Consider the following 20,099-nt stretch of genomic DNA (forward strand, 5'->3'; position numbering starts at 1 on the left):
CCACACAGGTTTTATTTTTGTGTCTTTAAAATAAAAGTCCAAAATATTTAAATTTTATGGTCAAATATGCAGTCAGCAGCTGCTACTTTTTTCTTTATATATTAAATTTCTCATATGTCTTTTATTGTTCTAATAAACCTAAGCTTGTGTGACCTCCAGTGCATATTAGACCATTCACTGTATGAAAGAAAACATGTTGAATAAATTTGTGAATTTTTAATAAAAATAGAAAATCTGATGTTTAGATAATTGGTGTGGCATTGGATGTTTCCAACAATTAGAGAGGAGTCCTGATGGGACACTGATGGGACCCTCAGAACCTGAGAGAAAGACAGCCAGGACTGGGGTGATGTACCTGGTTTTTGCCTTGGCTATGGTTGTCGGTCTTTGCTAATACCAGGCAAGCTTTTCTCTGTGGCTTCCTGCTGTCATTAAATACAGATTTGGATTCTGTGGATTTAACTGATATAGGTGAAGAGATATTTGCTGATAAGTTAATATAGAATTTGAAATAGAAATCAAATCCATGGCTAAAAATGAGTAGTCCTGGTCTATTATTAGGGATGAGATTCAAAGCATTCTCTCTGTTACTCTGCACATGCAAAACCAGGCTTGTGAATGTCAGACACTTGTAAATATATAGTTAGAGGTGGTCCTTTTTAGTTTCAATTCATTTTCCATAGATAATATTGCTTTCTAATTTGGCGGTTTGAAAGATAACATAAAATGAACATGCAGTAAGCTAGAAATGAAACACTTTAATTCCTTTCTTAGAACTGATGTGAAATTGCTGTTTTATAGTATTTATTACATTTGAAGTTCTCCAGAAGGAAAACTTATTTTGCCTGGAGCGAGATTCATATTAGGTTTCTCTCAAAGAAGAGCCAAAATAACTAATATAGAAGTCAAATTTCATCTGGGAGTTGGCCAATAGGTTCTAAAAAGTAGTTCAGTCCCTTCCAAGCTTTCATTAGAAACAGAAGGAATTTGAGTATTTTATCTACTGTAAAATACTCATGTGTGGGTGGATGTGTGCTTTAAAATCAAATGCTATTAGATTTTTAGAATTTCTTTTCCGTACGCCAACATTTCAGTCTGGATTATTTATTTCTAATTTTGAAAAAATCAGAAGTTTTGCATTCTATAGTATGTAATTTTCAGCACTATTTTCATATTTTGTTAAGACACAGTCAAGTTTATCTTTCCTGTAGAAAAGACTTTCAAATAAGTAGCATTTCACTGCCTCCCTATGATAGCTTATCTAATGGGGAGAGATATCAGGGAGGAATCTGGCAATGTTCTTTCAGAAATAAAAATTTATGAAATACAAAAGAGACTTCTGAAACCCCTAGGTTCTGCATACAGCACATTTTCTTTAAGTGCTTTATATGCAATCACAGAATCGTTTTGTCCTTTTAGCATTTATATACATTAAATCATAGCTAACGTATTCATTACAGCCACCACTCCCTACCCCCTCCTTAAAGACGTTCATTTAACTGAACTTGTGCTCATCGGGAAGCTGCATTTTCCTATCAAACGCTGCTGAATTATTTAGCAGCTTTCTTGTGGCATCGGGGTATTTGATAAGCATTTTAGAGTTGGACAGGCGGTGTGGATTCAATTTGAACTCGGTGGCAGCGGCACAGTCTTTCCCCTCGGCGCGATTGTCAGAAGACCCGGCTAATACCCGAACAGGTGGTCATGCTCAGCAGTCTAAATTGGAGCTGAAGGCCCGGAGTGAAGAGGTCTAGAAGTGGCAGGAGCCAATTCCCTTCTCAGCAGTGCGGCGTGGTGCACCTCGCACCCGAGGTGCAGGCGAGCGCAGCACCGCCTGCACGCGGCTCCGCGGAGAGACGCGCCGGGCCGAGGCAGCGCCACCACGCCCCCGCCCCCCCCCCCCGTCGCCTCCTCTCGGCCCGGCGGGGCAGCGTAGCTTCTCCCCGAGGCCATCTTACAGCCGTCACCTCTGCGCCTGCGGCCAGCAGTCCCGGGGTTCCAGCAGCGGGAGCAGCCGCTTGAGAGGGCGAGGGAGCCCTCAGCCAGCGCTCCCAGCGCGGTGAGGCTGGGGTGCTGTTTTGATGCAAGATAAGGCTGGAAGGAATGTGTGGAGAGCCTGGAGAGCCATTGCCAGGGGCTGCGACTTGGGGTTTGATGTACCTTAGAAGAGCGCCAGATTGGACCCCTCAACTCTTGAAACTTCTGGTCAAATGCCTAGAACAGACAAATTGTTTCAGACAATGGGTGTGGGAGGGGGTGTCTAATGTCACCTCTGCTAGGCCTACTTCTGCCACTTTGTAGTTTTTAACAGACAGGGGAACTGTGAACAGGAAGCCCCTCCGGCCTTCTCTCCAGAAGACTGACGAGTGTTCTTTAGAAAGACCACTCGCCTTATCCTCACTGCTCTGCTCATCTCATCTGCTCTGATTTTTAAACCATTTGGTAGCTGAAAGTTCTTCTAGGGAAGTATAGTCTTTGAACTATCCCTCCCATAGTCCACTCACCATTTCCAATCCCACCCCTTCCCAAGCAGGCAGCTCCTCCCTGGAGAATCTAGAATACAGTTAAGGGGGGGGGGGACCACAGTTGAGAGATTTCATCTCCCCTGCTGTATGCCTCAACTTCTCAGATCTTCAGTTCTAGAATTCCTTCTCCTTTCCTCCTCTCCAGAAATCATCTTCTGACTCTCAGTATGGAGTAACAAAGCACAGGAAGCATTTTGGGGACCCTGGGATGTTCATGACCTTAGAGGGTTTTTAATTCCTTTCTGAAAAGTTTTCCCAAATCACTAGAGTCCAAGGCAGAGAAGGGATAGGAGGTAAACAGGTCTATGGCATTTTCTGCTGAGTGTTTGCCCAGTGTGGCCCCAAATGGTCCAGCAGTGTCCAGTTAGCATGACAATGTACACAAGATCCCAGCCCTACCTAGACCCTTTTTCTCCTTACCTTGAAGACCGATTTCCAAACACTTTCTTGTCCAAAATAGCAATGGAAAAGGACTAGAGGAGTTAATTTCCTAAATGTGAGACAGAAAAATAGGTTTGGTCTTTGACGTCCAAGACAATGGTACCTTGTAGAGAACTGAGGAGTCCAGATGCAGGCACAAAGACTGGAAGTCTAAGAGATACATTTAAAAACAAAAACAAAACCCTGTTCTCATAGTCCATGTTATGGATGGTAAAATTAGGAATTAGGTTTTCTTTGCCTAAGTTCCCTACCTGGCAGACATTCTTTTCCATCCATGACTGAGGAGACTAACCCCAAGGTTCTTCTTTCACTCTGAAACCATGGATGTCTTCTTGTGAGAGCCATTTAGTACAGTGGCATGGGATAGGCCATACTAAAGTAGTGACCTTTCATTAGTTGATTCTGAGGATATATGGGCACTGAAAGTCAGAGATCTTCTTTTCCTTTGGGTTTCACCGGAGACACTAGGTAATTAAGAGTTCAGCTCAGGAATCCAAGTGACCTGGACTGTACTCAGAAAGGGACACTGTCACAGTGGGCCACCAATCTTTTTCTGGATCTTTTGGAGAAAGTTTTTGTTTAGCAGGTTCCAGGTCTCTATAGGTGACCTCGATAAAGGATACTGGAAGGATAGACCACTTTGCCTTCAGACTTGTCATTCCTTAATGCAGTTTATATTTACCTGCTTGCTTGCCCCCTAAGCTGATTACTGTGGGGAAAGAATCTAACTTACTGATCTTGTATCTCATCTAGCAGTGCCTGCCACACAGTGGGCAGTCAGGGAATGCTCAACGAAGGAATGAAAATGCAAAGGGATTGCATTTTTCCCTGTGCCTGGATTAAATTAAATTTCTATTAAGTCTTTATATGCTACCCTTTTAACGGGAGACCTGAGCTTTTCTGCCTTTGTACACCAATTTCAGGTATCTGAGTTCGCCCTCAGCTCTTAGCATGGAAGATTACACAGAGGAGTGTGCAGTAACCTTGCTCCACCACCTTTTTGGAGCAGCTACAGCCATAGCGATTTTTTTTTTTTTATTTAAGGGCAAAAAAAAAAAAAACAAAAAAAAAAACAGAAAAAGGGTACAAGTTATACAGAATTTCAGAAAAAATAAACAGTAGGAAATCACTAGTTAATAGATTACATATTGTTATCTTAGAAATAGTTGCTCAAGTTACAAAATTAAAGCATATAAAGTGGACATTCAAACACTGAGACTGCAAACAGTTCTGTTCAATGATCCAACAAAACTCAATAATATGGTTATCTATCTTATACACTTAAATATATATGCAGTTATATCCTTTAGAGCACTTTCTTTTCCTTTCTTTTGTACAATGACAATTACACATTTTGGGTTTTATTACTTCCACAGTTCTTACTACTTTTTTTTTTGAAGAGAGTAAAACCAAATGTGACATAACAGAACAGTCAATCAAATCAAAAGGATGGACATAATACATAATGTAAAAACAAAATACAAGGTGATCAACTATGGTTACCATACTGCCTCTTGCTATCTTAACATAGCCATTTCTAATTGTTCCTATTAATGAAGACAACAGCAGTTCCCTGCAAGCTTACATATGCACATCACTAACGTAGGATTCCTTAATTCTGGTTGCCTCGGGGCCAGAGGCATGATCCCTTCGCACCAAACTCCTCCTCTAAATTGTGAAAGGCCAAATCTGTATTGGGTCCCAGTCTTCGCATGCTCGAGTTCAAAACAGAGATTCCAAACGCTTACTCTTTACTCCTTCCTCCTTTCCAAATCAGCCACCTTAGGCCCTTGCTACGCTATGCTTTATTGCTAACTGAACCTCTCACAATGCTTGAAGGATATTTTGTGCGGGAGTACACAGGCTGGGCGCAACGCAATCAACGCTTAGAGCCAGCAGCGGTCACGTGCTCTTGCGCGCTCCCGCGTCTTCTAATGCACCACCTCTACGCACGCGCACGCGTGTTCGTACTGCCACAATCCCTTTACCCTTCCGCGCGCTTCCGCCTTATCCTAGCAACGCGCGTAGTGACGCACAGGCCCTGTTCCCTCCGCGCGCGTGCGCGCGAGCCTCCCGGAAGTTGCCAGTAGGGAGCTGAGTGCGCTTTTCTGCGCGGCCCCTGGCTGTGCTGCGGTGCAGCTTCGGGCTAGGACCGCCGGCCGGGGAGAGCGTCTGGGTCGGAAAACGGGGCCCGCTTATTCACTTGCACAGCTCAGATCGGGACCTGGGGAAGATGGCGGGACCGCAGCCTCTGGCTCTGCAGCTGGAACAGTTGTTGAATCCGCGACCGCGCGAGGAAGATCCTGAAGCCGACACAGAGGAAGGTGAGGCCTGACCGGGGCAGACCACGTGCGGAGCCCTGGGCCCGGCTTTGTAGGGCCTGGGGGGCGGCGTGGAAGGGGCGGCAGCGGTGCCTCACCATCTCGCCCAACTAGGGCAGAGAAAACTGCTTTCCTCCAGGGTTTCCCGATGCTCAGGGCAGGGCTTCGCCGTCTTCTGACAGACTCAACACTTGAAACTCTGGTGGTGGTGATGGGGCGCTAATCTAGCACTCAGGCCTGGAGCTAGTTAAGTTGGTCAAGGGCTGCTGGAGAGTAGCAGCAGGTTGGAAGTTACCTCTCAGGCTGCTCTTCTTGTATTACCTTAGAAAGAGGGCAAAGCAAATGTCATTTTTTTCTAAACTGGTTTCATCTAAAACTTGCTTGGAGAATAAAGGGAAAAGCACTGTTTAAACCTTTTAGGTCCCAAGACACTTGCTCAGGGGCTGACAACAAGCCACTGCTCTGTAAACTGATTTTCAGAATCTAGCTGAGAGTAATCCTACTTTAGGCTTGAGTCCAAGGAGTGTATAGAAGTGGGTAATAATGTGCGTGCTGAACGGCGGTTTAGGAATATCAGTTGAAGGAACTGGGGCTGTTTAGCCAGGATAAGGAAGAAAACTCTCTGAGGGCTGGGACAGAGTGAAGATAGAACTTGATGCCTGATTTAAGATATTGGAGCGATTGTCACATGGAAGAGGAATTAGATTCATTTTGTAGGATCAAAGCATAGGAATATATCTACTACTGCACGCAGGAAGTCAGCTCTCTGTTTAGTAACAGCAGGAAGACAGTGATCTACCTGGAGAGGAAATGCGTTTCCTCCTTTTGAAAATTGGTGAGGATTTTGCAGAGGACATTAGGTATGAGATGAAGAGTTTAAGGATTCCTGTTAAAGTTTCTTGAAACTTGAGATTGTGATTACTTTTCTTCCTTCTCCACAGCTACAGCTGCCAGAGTGATTGACAGGTTTGATGAAGGGGAAGATGGAGAAGGCGATTTCTTGGCAGTGGGTAGCATTAGAAAACGGGCATCTGCCTTCGTTTTGGACACAGACAAAAGATATTCTGGCAAGGCCACCTCTAGGAAAGCGTGGAAGGAAGACTGCTGGGAGCAGACTGTGCCAGGTGTATCTGGTGAGTAGATGTATTTGCATGAACTTTTTTTCCATAAGTTTTTAGCGTTAATATCCTTTTTATATGAATGTTCTCTGCAAATTTGTGTTGTCTACCTATTAACTTGGGAGGGACCATTGATTTGGTATTAGGAAAGACCACAGAGGTTACATCATTTCATTTCATAAGAAACCTCAAATCCAGAGGATCAAATTGCTGGGCTGTATGTAATCAGACTGAGAATTCTCCTTACAATGGAGTGAAAGAAAAGACAGAGTTGTGTGTTTAAAAAAATCGTGTCTAAGTAGCATCATCCTCTTGGATTTGGATTCATTTCCTTTTGTTTTTCAGGTGTTCATGTTGGCTGTATGGTAACAGTTATTTGTGAAACTAACCTTTTGCCATTGTAAAAAATAACATAATGCTTCCCTCACTACTGCAAGACAGGAGGATGTGAATTTACAGTTCTAAAGAACTCTGTTTTCTCAGCTGGATGTGGTGGTGCATGCGTAAGATGCCAGTTCTTGGGATGCGGAGGCAGAAAGATAATGAGTTTAAGGCTATCCTGCTGCAACATAGCAAGATCCTTTTTTTTTGTTTTGGTTTTGGGGTTTTTTTTTGTACTGGGACTCAAACTCAGGACCTTGCGCTTGCCAGGTAGGCACAGTGCCACTGAGCTATATCCCCTGCTGTGAGACCCTCTGAAAAACAGCAACAAAGAGAATTGTATCTTTTCTCAAAGTTGAAGGAGTTGGACATGGTGATTAGGGTGCCATTGGTTTTCCCTGAGGAGGGGAGGAGTGCCATGTTGAGAATCCTTAGGTAATATAAAAGAAACAGTCATTCAGGTCATAGCATCTGTGACTTAGTCCTTGATGCAGTTCTGGGAGCTTCCGATAAACTCCTTTCATATTCTTTGTCTAGAGCTTGATAAAAGGACCAGTCATGAGATGAGTATGATAATACTTATTGAACTCTCAACACATGTCAGTTACTGTGGTTAGTTCTTCAAGTTCTGAAAGTCTGGGACACAGTAAGTTTTCAAAAAATATCACTTTTACCATGATCTGTATCATTTCATTTAATCCAGTAGCCCAACAAGTTGGTATTATTTGCCCCCATTTTGCAGATAAGGAAAGTGGGGGGGGGGTTAATTGGTAGATAACTTGCTCAGGGTCATAAAACTATGAAGTGGAAGAGCTAGGATTCAAGTGAAGGCAGTCTGACTCCAAGAACTACTGTGCTGTATGAGTTTTTAAAAAAAAATTTATTAGTGTATATTTGTAGTGTATAATGATTGCATTTATCAAAGAGAATTACACATGTATATAAGACTTCTTAATTGTTTTTACATCCCCTTCTCCCCTGTCCTCTATGAATGTTTCTTGGTTTGAGAAATGGCATTGCATATATTTAAAGAATTTAAAGGATTGTTTGTGATTTTTTGCAGTTTTCCTATTTATATTGTTAACAACCTTGGCTGTCTTTTTAAATGTATATTTCTTTTAAAAAGTACTGAAAATGCATTGTGTTTTTGTAAAATCTCTTTTATTGAAGAAAGTTGTTAACTCATCCTTGTATCTAATAATTATGCTTATTAAAATGGAGATATTATGCTTTACCTTGGAAGGTACTGGATAAACAGTAAAATACTTCTTCAGTGTCAGGTAATGCCACAAGCATAAGTAAAACCAGGAGCCTTTGGTAGCGTTGTCTGTGATAGGATCAAGTTTAGGAAGACAGGGCCTTGCCTGATTACCTGGCGCTCTGTAGGCTCATCTCCTCCCAGTTCCTGTGCATTCTGTGTGTCAGCGCTGTTTAGGCTTTTCCTCCCCTCTGCTCTGTCTGATGACTTGTTCCTTATACTTTGTAAGTAAAATCATAATGTCCCCTTGAAGTGAAACTTCCCTCACCTTTCCAGGAGACTTAAGTGGTTACTTCTCTATACACTGTGCACTGATGATGTTGTGAAATAATTACTGGTGTATGTCTCTTCTGCTCCTATCAGACCATGAACTGTTTTCCACAAGCATAGAATTTTTTTTTGTTGTTTTCTTAGTCTTGATGTCTCCCTTATAATAGATACTTAATAAAAAGCTGGAATACACTGATATGATAGAGATTGTACATTTGGGGTAGTTAATGGTAAGCGGTATTCAAAATACAGTTTATCATTACCTACTTTGAAATCTTACTATTTATTGCTGTGACAGTCTCACTGAATTGTTCAGGCTGACAGTGAACTTGTAATCCTCCTGCTTCAGTCTCTCACCCAGCTGGGATAACAGGATATATCACTGTGTCCAGCTTCTTACAATATTTCTCTTTTTTAAAATTTTAATTTATTAGTACATGTGTGTAATACATAGTTTATAATCTCAAATTCATTTGCCCCACAGTTAAAATATGGCTTTCCTCTAGGTTACTGAAATTTAGCAAAGCATTTTTTATTTTATTATCAATTTATCACCCTAACGTGGTGCTGGGAATTGAACCAAGGGCGGCATGTGTGATAAGTAAACTCTGTACCATTGAGCTATATTCTAAACCTTTTATTTACTTGTTTGTTTATTTTTAATTTTTGAGACAGTGTCTCCTAAGTTGCCCGGATATGCTGAAATCTACAGTCGTCTTGTTTTAGCCTCCTAAGTGTCTGGGATTAGCGGTCTGCCACTGTGTTGAAAAAAGTTTTATTTATTTATTTGTAGTAGTAAGGTTTGAACCTAGGGTCTTTGCACTGAGTTGCAGCCCTAGCCCTTGAATTTTTTATTTTTTCAGATGAGATCTCACTAAGTTGCCCAGGCTGGGCTCAAACTTGCAGTTGTCCTGCCTCAGCCTCCCAGAATGGTGGGCTTCTAAGACTCTAGCAAAGCATTTTTGATTCTTCTCTATATTGTTTTGTTCATTTTTGCTTCTCTCATAGCGTTTTAGAAATAGTAGATGGGTAATGAATATCTATTCAGTTGAGTTAAATAATAATTTTTTATTTAATTATGTAATTGAAATGATAGTTGTAGTCTTGTACTTTTACCCAGGTAACGCCTGTTTTTTCTTCCTTCCCTTCGGCTTCAGACCAGGAAATATCTGACAAAGAGGGATCTGGAGATGGAGTTTCAGAGGCACTGAGCCTAGAGGAATCCGATGCAGGTGACCTGAGTGCTGCCGAGGAGCAGGATGCTGATGATAGTGAAGAGAGCAGCCCAGCCTGGAAGAAGGGCAGAAGCCACTCAGCAAAAGCACCGGGCTTTAGTTTCCAGAGCATCAGTGACTTTGAAAAATTTACCGAGGGGATGGATGACCTTGGGAGCAGTGAGGAGGAAGAAGAGGAAGAGGAGGAGAGTGGCATGGAAGAAGGGGATGGGGACGGTGAGGAAGACTCGGATGAGGAGAGTGAGGGAGACGGGGCTGCGGCCCGAGACAGGCAGAGTGAAGACGACGGTGTGGTGCTGACCTTCTCCGGTGCCAAGGTTTCAGAGGAAGTGGAGAAGGGAAGAGCTGTGAAGAACCAGATAGGTTGGTACATGGTTTTGCTGGTCACTTGTATTTCAGAGTCTCTGCATTTGGTCTGCTTGTTTGTGGGATTGTTTGTTTGTTTGTTCTTGGCTGTCCTGTCTCTTGGATGTTCTTCCAATTAGTTTGTGACGCGCCTCACTTACTCAGAGGTCTCAAACCCATTCCTCTGTGCTTAGCCAGCCGTTTCTGTAGTGAGCTGCTTAGCTGGTTCTGCTCTAGTACTTCTAGCAGCTGTGGAAAGTGGAAGGGGGAAGTGTTTTCTCTCTTTTCCTCGGGCTTTAGCATTCACTCTCTTCTAACAAATATTTATTTCCAAGATACCGAATGTATTTCCCAGAATAGACAGTGTCTCCATGGCCTGAAACTGATAAAGCTATGCTGCCTAGAGACCAAGTTGGTTTCCTGTCCCTCCCCTATCTACATCCCAGGAATATTTAATTCTAACTCATGGGTCAGATTTTGTTTTCTTCTTTCTTAGCACTGTGGGACCAGCTCTTAGAAGGAAGGATCAAACTACAAAAAGCTCTGTTGACCACCAATCAGCTGCCTCAGCCAGATGTTTTCCCTGTTTTCAAGGACAAAGGTGGCCCAGAATTTGCCAGTGCCCTGAAAAACAGTAAGAATATTATACTATTTTGGGATACTTAGAAGCACTGAGGTACATTGGTATATATTGGGGTTGATACAAAAGAAAGAAGTTTTGATTTTAGTGATATTGCAATGTGGGTTTTTTTTTGACTTTTAAATACAGCAATGTAATCTTTTTATTAAATGAGGATAACTTTGAAATGGATTGGATGTTGGAGCCATGTCTACTCTTCTTTTGTCCTTTTCTTATTGCTTGGCCTGTGACTTTCTAAGTAACTTCTGTGAGACATAAGCTTAGGGAACATTGTGTGATAGCTCACTGGTGTAGGGCAAAATGAAAAAGATGAGTGATTAAACTCCATTCATTTAAGTTGCATCATGCACTAAAAAAATGCTGTCCTGTGGAAGGTTTTTAGAACAACGTGCTGAGATGATTTTATGTATGTCCTTGTTTGTGTGACCAAGAGAAGAGATGATGACTACAAGGGGAATAAGTTTTAGAAGACAATTACTAAGCTATAAAGTCAAAAAATTCTAGAGAGAAAAATGATTTAGAGATTATTTGGTTCCCAATTCCCTCATTTTACAGATGAGAGAACTGAGGCCCAAGAAAATGACTTGCCCAGAGTTACAGAGGTGGTTTGTGAGCAGCAGAGGTAAAACTCTACCTTTTCTGCCTTATGATCTAGGATTCTTCCTTTGGCACCACACAGCCTCCTGGGCCCAGTGGCACTGCAGGACTAGGGCACCGGGGCATCTGGGGTGAATGTGCCATGGTTTGAATCACTTGTTTATTTTCACCCTGGGAGTTAGTGTTTCCATTCACTCTTTTATTGTTGTTTGGTGGTTGTCATGCTAGAGGTTGAACCCAGGGCTCGTTTACCACTGTACTACTACCCTAGCCTTTCATTTGCCCTTTAAAATTTAAAGCTGGAAAAGGCATGATGGCACATACCTCTAATCCCAGCTACTAGGGAGTCTGAGGCAGAAGGGTCAAAACTTGAGGCCAGTCTGAACAATTTAATGAGACCTGGTATGAAATAAAAAAATAAAAAGGAGTAGGGATGTAGTTTAGTACTCCTTCCTTCAATCTCCATTACCACAAACAAACAACTAAAGCCCAGTGGGCTAGCATGTGCCTATAGTCCCAGCTACCCAAGAGGCTGAAGCAGGAGGATCACTTCAGCCCAGGGTTTTGAGGCCACCTAGGAAGCAGCAAGACCCCATCTTAAAAAAAATTAAAGACTTACAGTATGGAGTTAAGAGTTGAGGAGGCCATCTGTGTTGGCACCGTAAACCTCTGAGATAGGGTTTCCAGGATAGCGGATTCTGTGAATGTTTCTTATGTAGGACAACATTTGGTTTAATTAGGAATGGCTTCCTACACTTGAAGTCTGTCCTCCTATGTGGAAGAGACTGGGTGGTTCTTTCAGGAACCAGCCTGAATCTATTATATCCTCTCCTTTAACTTTCCTTCCTTCGTCCGTTAAATGGATGAGAGATTGATGGTTTCACTTTTTTTGGGGGAACACTTCTCTGCTATTTTTAATGCCCTGGTGACCTAATTTTTGGAGTGCCTTTGAAGGAGACCTAAAGTTCAATAGGTTATCTTAAATGTTTTATTTTCTGTTTTGTTTCTTTTCTTGAGTCTTTTCCTTTTTTAAATTCCTCTTTCAAAGTATAGACATTTTTAGGGTTAGCATCAAACATAATGGATGCATTCTTATTCTTGAATATCATTTAGTTTCTTTAGCCATTTTATTGTTGTTTTAACTTCTGTTTTACAGTAGCTCTGATCTTTTTAATCTTTCTTTTTTTGGGCTTATCCATTGCCCCTGTCTCATTTGGTGAACTTCATTTAATCTGACAGGTGTCTATTAATTCCACAGAGGGGATGTGAAGGAGGGAGAAGAACAAAAGAAATGTTCCATTAGTGTAACATACACTGAGAGGATAGGGGAGCTTTCTAATAACCATCTGAAGGGTAACTAACCTTTGTTTCAGCCTTCTTATGCCGATATGACATTTATGTATTGTATACTTCCCTTTTTTGGTAAGCAAAGTTTAAGAATAATTTCTTGGCTACATTATTCTTTTTTTTTTTTTTTTTTCTAAATCTCCAGCCCCACCTTGGCTACATTATTCTGTGTGATCAGTTTATACTGTGCTGTATAGCTGTTGTGGAACATAGCCTGAGTTTATACCTACCCTACAACAAACATTGGAATGTATTGTCTTTAATTAAATCTATTTTCAGTTTGCTTAGTCTTCTGGGTAAAGTCAAACTGCCTGGGTTTAGATTTCATCTCAGCAGTGGATTAGCTATGTGACCCTTTGTAAGTTACTTTGCAATAAAGTGGGGATAATATGGTTTTTAGGATTAAAGGACATAATCAATATAAAGCATTAGCACAGTGTCTGGCACATATCACACCATAAATGGTAAGCACTAGAGTTATCTTTATAATCTACATTAGCTACTTTGGGAAATGGGCAGTGTTGCAGTCCATTTTAATATTTTTAGTTTAGCTTTAGTCTTTCGTAACAGTAGAAAGCTGGTGAGAGTTTTCTTTCTGGCCAAACTGAGTTCTTTCCTACTTGAATGATTTATCCTTGTTTTGAAATACTTTCCTTTGGCTTTGGTGTCCTGTGTATGCTTTTTGGACTTTCCTACCTTTCTGATCTCTTCTCAGGCTGCTTTACCCTCTTAGTGTAAGTGTCATTGTATTCAGGATCCTATCCTTTGGTTGTATTTTTGTTCTGTTTTCTTTCTTTGCACTGTCCTTTACACTTATGGCTCTAATTATTGCCTCGAAGTCTAGTGCTATAAACTCCTGAACACCAAGTGGGTTTTTTTGATTTGTTTTTTTTTTTTTTTTTTTGGTACTGGGGATCAAACTCACGACCTCATGCTTGCCAGGCAGGCACTTACACCACTGACCTAAATTCCTAGCCAAACATCAAGTTTTATAATTTCAGCACCTTAAATTTTACTTTTCAAAAACAGCAAATTACCTCTTTTCTTTTCTTTTCCTCCCCAACACATGAATTTAGTCCAACCCAGTCACCTTGCCTGGTATATGTTGGTAATTAGATCTCTTGAACCATGAAATGATTTCAACAGTAATTTTTTATATTTTAGTGGGTTCATATGTGGTAAGTCATGAAGTGACCTTAACAAAATTAAGGGATATTCTGAGCACAAAGCTACTTAGAAGAGAGGTCAGCTTTCCCTTTTCCTTCTTTTAACAGCTTTATTATTAGGAGGCCACCTTATGATGGTGGTGATGGTACTTAAGGAACAAGGTGAGTTACTTAAGGAAATATAAGCATAAATTATTTAAAATTTTCATTATGGACCATATATGAACTATATGAAGGTAAAGAAAACAGACCCCCATATACCATCACTATCTTAACAATTGACACCCAGCCACTTTTTTTTTTTTTCTTTTGCAGTATTAGGGATTTATACATGCTAGGCAAACACTGTCATTGAGGTATGCCGCCAGCCCCGTCCCTGCCAATTTTATTTCTTTTATTTCTCCTCCCCTCTGAATTACTTTGAAGCAGATAAAAGCTAATATCTCATTTTTATCAATAAATCTTTTAACATGTATATCAAGTTTTTTTTTTTTAAATCTTGATGTAATTGTTTCATATAAAAACATTAACTAAGCGCCTGTCTGGCAAGTGCAAGGTCGAGTGTTTGATCCCCAGGACCAAAAAATAAATAAAATAAAAACATTAACTAATTTTTTAATAAGTTGACTGACAGATGAATGAAAAAATTGAGAGCATTTCTATAATAAGTATTCTGATATTTATTTATTTATTTATGGAATTTGTTCTCTAGCTTTAAATGACATGACTAAAGGTAAGCTAAACCTTAGCCATAATAAGTTGACCTTTTAGTAAAACGCATGCTATTAATGTATTTAATGGGATGTATTACAGACCGCAGTGAGTACCATGTTTCATTATACATCTAAAATACAGTATCATTAAAAAACCTTTAATAGAAACAATAGTTGACATTTTGATATTTCCCATAAGCAAAACATCCAAGAACATAGCATAGATGTAACATAAAGGTAAAGAAAGTGAAAAATTGTATTTGCCTGAGAATTTAAAAATAAATTCTACTATTAATAGCGTGTATTTTTTTCCTGCTTTGAAATATATTCACTTTCCATGGCCCTTCCCCAAGACTCCCAGTTATTTTGACTTGAATAGACTAAATTTTTTATTGCTAATTTGACCTAAACTCTAAGGGGCACCTTAAAGAATGTTTTATAGGCAGGCATAGTGGCTTATGCCTATAAATCCTAGTACTCCAAAGGCTGAGGCAGGGAATTACAAGTTCAAGGCCAGCCTGGACTACATGGCAGGAACATGTCTCCAAAAAAAACAAAACAGGGCTTGGGATTTAGCTCAGCGGTGTAAGTACTGCCTGGCAAGTGCAAGGTCATGAGTTCAATCCCTGGTGCCAAAAAAAAAAAAAAACACAAAACACAAAATTTTAAATCTTGAACAAGTTATTTGCAATCTTGAAGTCTTAATAGATAATATTTCTGTTTTTAAAATTTTTCTTATGGTAAAGTCAGTAGTACTTTCACAGGGGTCAAAATTGCAGACACTAGAAACTTTGGTGAGTCCCTTTGCCTCTGCAACCTGCACTCAGTTGCCTGTCCTACAGCTAACCAGTATTGCCAGTGACTCCCACCCTGCCCTCTTCTTTAGTTGCCTGAGGTGGCACATCTGTGAATGCTTATTAAGACTTTATGGGTTCAGGGGCTGGGGATTTAGCTCAGCGGCATAAGCGTCTGCCTTGCCAGCAGGCAGTCGTGAGTTCAATCCCCAGTACCGATAAACAGGAAAAAGACCAAGAAAAAAAGACTTTATGGGTTCATGGCACAGCTCTCAAAATGACGTGTGAAACCCTGATTCTCAGTTATTTGGGATGGCTTCAAGTATTGCTTGGATTAAAGGTGCTAATCCTTTTCCAGATACAGCATTGCATCGGCTTAGGGACCTTCATTACTACAGATTTCATCTAATCAGATGATGTAGGTAAGGGTGGTCTTTTTGTTTTTAAAGTTTTATTGTTCTAATTACAAAAATTCACTTATTTAAAAAATTCAGAAAATGCAGAAAGTGATTATCTGTAATACTACTGTCAAGAGGTTATCATTCTGATATCTTTCCAGACTTTTTTTCTGTATTTACACATACATATGTATATACATACATTTTTAAAAAATAAAAATGGAATCATATAACTATATACTACTTTATAAACTTTTTCTATATATCATGTAATTATGCTTTATCAAGTTTCCATGGCCACAAGTATTCCATTTATAGATTTACTGTAATTTATCTTGATAGACAATGTCAAGTGTCTTTTATTTACTTATTTTTTTTTTGTACTGGGGATCAAACTCACAGCCTCAAGCTTGCCAGTCAGGTACTCATACTGCTTAGCTAAATCCCTGACCCCAGTTTACTGTAATTTACTTAACCAACCTATTGATGGATGGTTAAGATTTATCCTAGTGTTTGTTCGTTGGTTTATTTATTGGTTGGTTTGAGACAGACCCTCATTATGTAGTCCAGGTTGGACTTAAACTCATGATGATTCACTCACCTCAACTTCCTTAGTACTGGAATTGTAAGCAAGTACCGCTGGGGGCTGGGGATTTGGCTCAGCGGCATAAGCACCTGCCTCACAAGCAGGCGGTCATGAGTTCGATCCCCGGTACCGATAAAAATGAAAAAGCATGTACCGCCAAGCCTGGATTAGTTTTTTTGTGTTTTGTTTTTTGTCTTTCATCTTTTCTGAGACAGAGCCTCACTGTTCAGGCTGGTCTTGAACTCCCTATGTAACAAGGCTTCTCTTGAACTTGCCAGCAGTCCTTCTGCCTCAACTTCCCAAGTGCTGGGATTGCAGGTGTGTGCTACCATGCCCAGCCTGGTTTTGTTTTTTGTTTTTATATTTATTTATTTATTGTCTTTTCGAAACAGGGTCTTGCTGTGTGATTCAGGCTGGCCTTGGGCTCACTTTGTAGCCCAGGCTGGTCTCGAACTCACAGTGATCCTCCTGCTTCAGCCTCCTGAGTGCTAGAATTACAGGACTGGGCCACCACACCCAGCTTGTTTTTTATTTTTATAAAACAGGTTATGATAAACGTCCTTGTATAATTTGTCAAAGAGTAGCACTACCTAATATAAATGACATACATGATTTAAAATTTTGTAGTAAACATTTTTTAAAAAGTAAGGAAAAGCAGGTTATATTGTTAATTTCAGTAGCATATTTGTTTAACCCAATATATCAAAAAATATAATTTTAACATGTACTCAGTATACAAGTATTGGTGAGCAATTTTATATTTTCTTTTTGCATTTTTGCATGTTAAGACTTTGAAATCTGGAGTCTGTTGTGTGGGGTTTTTTTTGGTATCAGGAATCAAACTCATGACCTCACGCTTGCTAGGCAAATGCTTATGCTACTGAACTAAATCCCTGGGCTGAGTCTGTTGTATTCTTAGAGTGCTTCTCAATTGGGACTGACCGTATTTTCAGTGCTCAGTAGCCATAAATAGGAACTGATTCTGTAGCTTAGTGGTAGAGTGTGTGCTTAGTATGCTGAACGTCCTGGCTGGACTTCAGAATCGGGGTGAAAACCCCAGCCACATGGAGCTGGTGGATACTCTACTGGACTGTACACATCTGCATTCCCTGAACATGTAATAGCTAGGACAAAGGAATTGTACTTTTTGCTTTTTTAGGCTTTTGGAATATATTACCACACTAGCCCTTAGAAGAACTGTTAACAATTTAAATTCTCTTTTGCGGCATTTGTTCTCCTAAACTCTTGCCACCACAGGGCTTTACTGATTTTGTTTTTCCTAAACTATAGGTGGGAAAGGAAGGCAACCGTTTTATAACTTTCTGCTTCATATCTATTTACATAGTACCTGTTGACAGCATTAAAATACGAGCTCGGGTCTACGGCCATACCACCCTGAACGCGCCCAATATCATCTGATCTCGGAAAATATGAGCTCAGGGCTGGGGATTTAGCTCAGTGGCATAAACACCTGCCTTGCAAGCAGGCAGTCGTGAGTTCGATCCCTGGTACCGATAAAAACGAAAAAGACAAAAAAAAAAAAGAAACAAAAAAAAAAAAAATATGAGCTCTGTGGTCTGTTTATTAGGGAATAAGCTCTGTGTAGAAAGACTTTTGGTCTGTGTTTAGCTTCTGCTTACTTCGTTCACTGAGCATTTATATTATGTAGAGAATAAGCTGATCACAGAGCAAGCAGTTTTCCAGTAAGCAGTGAAGCAGCGGTACCAGGAGATGAGCATTAGGTTTGTGTTCTCTCTTTCCTTTTCCCTTTCTCCCTTCTTTTTTCCTTTGTGCTGGAGTCAAAATCCAGGACCTGGTACATAGTAGGCAAATCCAAACCACTGATCTGCCTCCCTAACCCGGAGTATGCTATCCGATGATTCCACCTGCCCTGAATACACGAGCCCTAGTTTAATCACAGCGCCCGGAAAGCAAAGGGCAGCTTTAAAACTCCTGAAACCAATCTCGTTAGAAAATTCATTTCACTCTTTCAGAGTTGTGTTTCTTAGGAATTGAGGGTGGTCTTTAGCACCAGAAACAATTTCAGTCGTGAAATCGTAAGCATTTTAGGGGCCAGAATGTAGTTAAGCGGAAGAGCACTCGCACGAGCAGAGCTGGAAGTTCATCCCCTGCAGGCGGGCGGGTGGTGGACTGGGCACTGCGTTAGGTACGGAAGCACCCTGACTTGTGGTAGCTCTTGGTTTCCTAGTGGGACTCCCAGTGTTCTGTGTATAGTTCTGGGTAACTTGGTACAGTGGAGCCTTTTGATGCATACATTTAATTAATCCACATTTGACTATATGTGACTGGTGAAATGTGAGTGAGGGAGAGAAAGTGAGAGGGTTTATATAGTGCCAGTAATTTTGGCTATCATTTTATCCAGTGAGTAAATCCCCTGGATTTGAGATGCCAGATAGAATCTTACGTTGCCTCGATTTTCATTCCTGGGTACCTCTCCTGCATGAATTTAGTGTTTAAAGGTACAGCATAGAGTCTTTGTATGTGATCCCTAAATACAGTCATCTATGTTTAATCAATAAAATAATGGGCTTTGATGAGCTTGCTGAGAGGTAGCGCATGGTTATACTTAATGGGCAAATGAAGGGTTCTCAAAGTTTGTCAGAACGAGATTTTTGCTTTATGTTCAGGCTTTGAAACTTAATTTTATAGGATGCTACTCTAATGTGCTTTTTTTGTCTTGAAACACCCTCTCCCCCATTATTGAGGATTGAACCTTAAAACCTATTCTTAAATTGTTTTCTTAAAAATCACACATGAGACCAGGCATGATGGTGCACACCTGTAATCCCTGCACTTGGGAGGCTGACGCAGGACCATTGCTGCAAGTTCAAGGTCAGCCTGGGCTACAAAGTGAGTTCAAGACCTGAACTGCATAATGAGACTGTCTCAAAAAAAAAAAAGTCACACATGAATATGATAAACATCACAAAAGCATTCAGGAAGACAATGCTTCCTTGTGTTACAGTCAGTCCATTCTGTCTTACTTTGTAATTTTTAGATGTCTCTTTACCTCCCTGCATCTCTTCCTCCCTCCCTTCCTTCATTTTGCTTTGCTGGAAATTAAATCCCAGGGCCTTGTGTATGCTAGACAAGTGCTTTACTACTGAGCCACATACCCAGCCTCCTTACTTGATTTATTTATTCTCTGGTGCACAAGATAAGAAGACTGCTGACAGTTAACTAAGGTGGGGATTGAGAATTGACTGTTTAATTTAACAGTGTGATGATCACCTGTGACCATCTTGGCTTGCCTGGAAGGGATTCAAGAGAAAAAGAGAAGAAAGAATTTGAGACAATGTGAACAACTTTTTAGAGGATGCTCCTTTAATGGGAACAGAGGAATGGGACGTTAGATGGTGGAGGTTTCAGGGTCAGAAGAAGAGGTGTTCACATCAGTTTCTAGGATGGGGGAGATGACAGCATTTTGTGTATTGGTATAATTCAGCGAAGGGGCGATGGATGTGGAAGAGGAAGACACCTGCTGTAGCAGTGTCCTTGAGCAGGTAAATGGAAATAGGTGTGGTGCCAGAAAGGGGCGTCCTTACACATTGTGGGCAGTTTTACTGTAGTGACAGGCAGGAAGATGGTATGTAAACAGATACAGATGGGAAGGAGTCTATGAAAAGCCTCTTTTGGGTGTTTCATTTTCTTTGATGAAGAAAACAAGGTCATAAATTGTGAATGAGGAGGGAGGAAGTAGTGGAAATTTTGAGGTGTGCTGTGACCGGCCTTCAGTGCTTTATCCATGTTACCCTAAGTTGAAATCCAATGAACTGCATTACAGTGTTGTTACCATGTAAATAAAATATAAACCTTGGCAGGGAGGGATTGGAAGACTGTGTTCTTTCCTCTGTGTTCCAGAGTTATGGCTCCTAGATCACTCAAAGAATACCCCTAGGTTATTTCACTCCCAGTTCCTAGTTCCAATAGATCTTTTATCGCC

The 20,099-nt window shown here is 40.7% G+C and overlaps 1 protein-coding gene and 1 long non-coding RNA gene across 2 annotated transcripts in view; one reads left to right on the forward strand and one right to left on the reverse strand.

Annotated features, from left to right (window-relative positions):
* Window positions 1–1,902: 1,902 nt before the first annotated feature.
* LOC111756743 (uncharacterized) lies at window positions 1,903–4,885 on the reverse strand. Its single transcript, XR_002791152.2, has 3 exons — window positions 3,218–4,885; window positions 2,946–3,015; window positions 1,903–2,214 (listed from the first exon to the last, which is right to left on the reverse strand). It is a non-coding gene; the product is annotated as an uncharacterized LOC111756743 (long non-coding RNA).
* A 148-nt stretch (window positions 4,886–5,033) lies between these two features.
* The window catches only part of Aatf (apoptosis antagonizing transcription factor), a 97,395-nt gene continuing 82,329 nt past the window's right edge, over window positions 5,034–20,099 (forward strand). The window contains exons 1-4 of the mRNA XM_063249620.1: window positions 5,034–5,290; window positions 6,229–6,420; window positions 9,472–9,912; window positions 10,391–10,528. Of these exons, the coding sequence (XP_063105690.1) occupies window positions 5,200–5,290; window positions 6,229–6,420; window positions 9,472–9,912; window positions 10,391–10,528 (862 nt within the window). The 5' untranslated portion in view covers window positions 5,034–5,199. The remainder of the gene's footprint in view (window positions 5,291–6,228; window positions 6,421–9,471; window positions 9,913–10,390; window positions 10,529–20,099) is intronic.

Source organism: Cavia porcellus, unplaced genomic scaffold (assembly GCF_034190915.1).
Source record: "Cavia porcellus strain 051 isolate PalLab524CR breed Dunkin Hartley unplaced genomic scaffold, mCavPor4.1 scaffold_6, whole genome shotgun sequence".
Classification (NCBI taxonomy): Eukaryota; Metazoa; Chordata; class Mammalia; order Rodentia; family Caviidae; genus Cavia; species Cavia porcellus.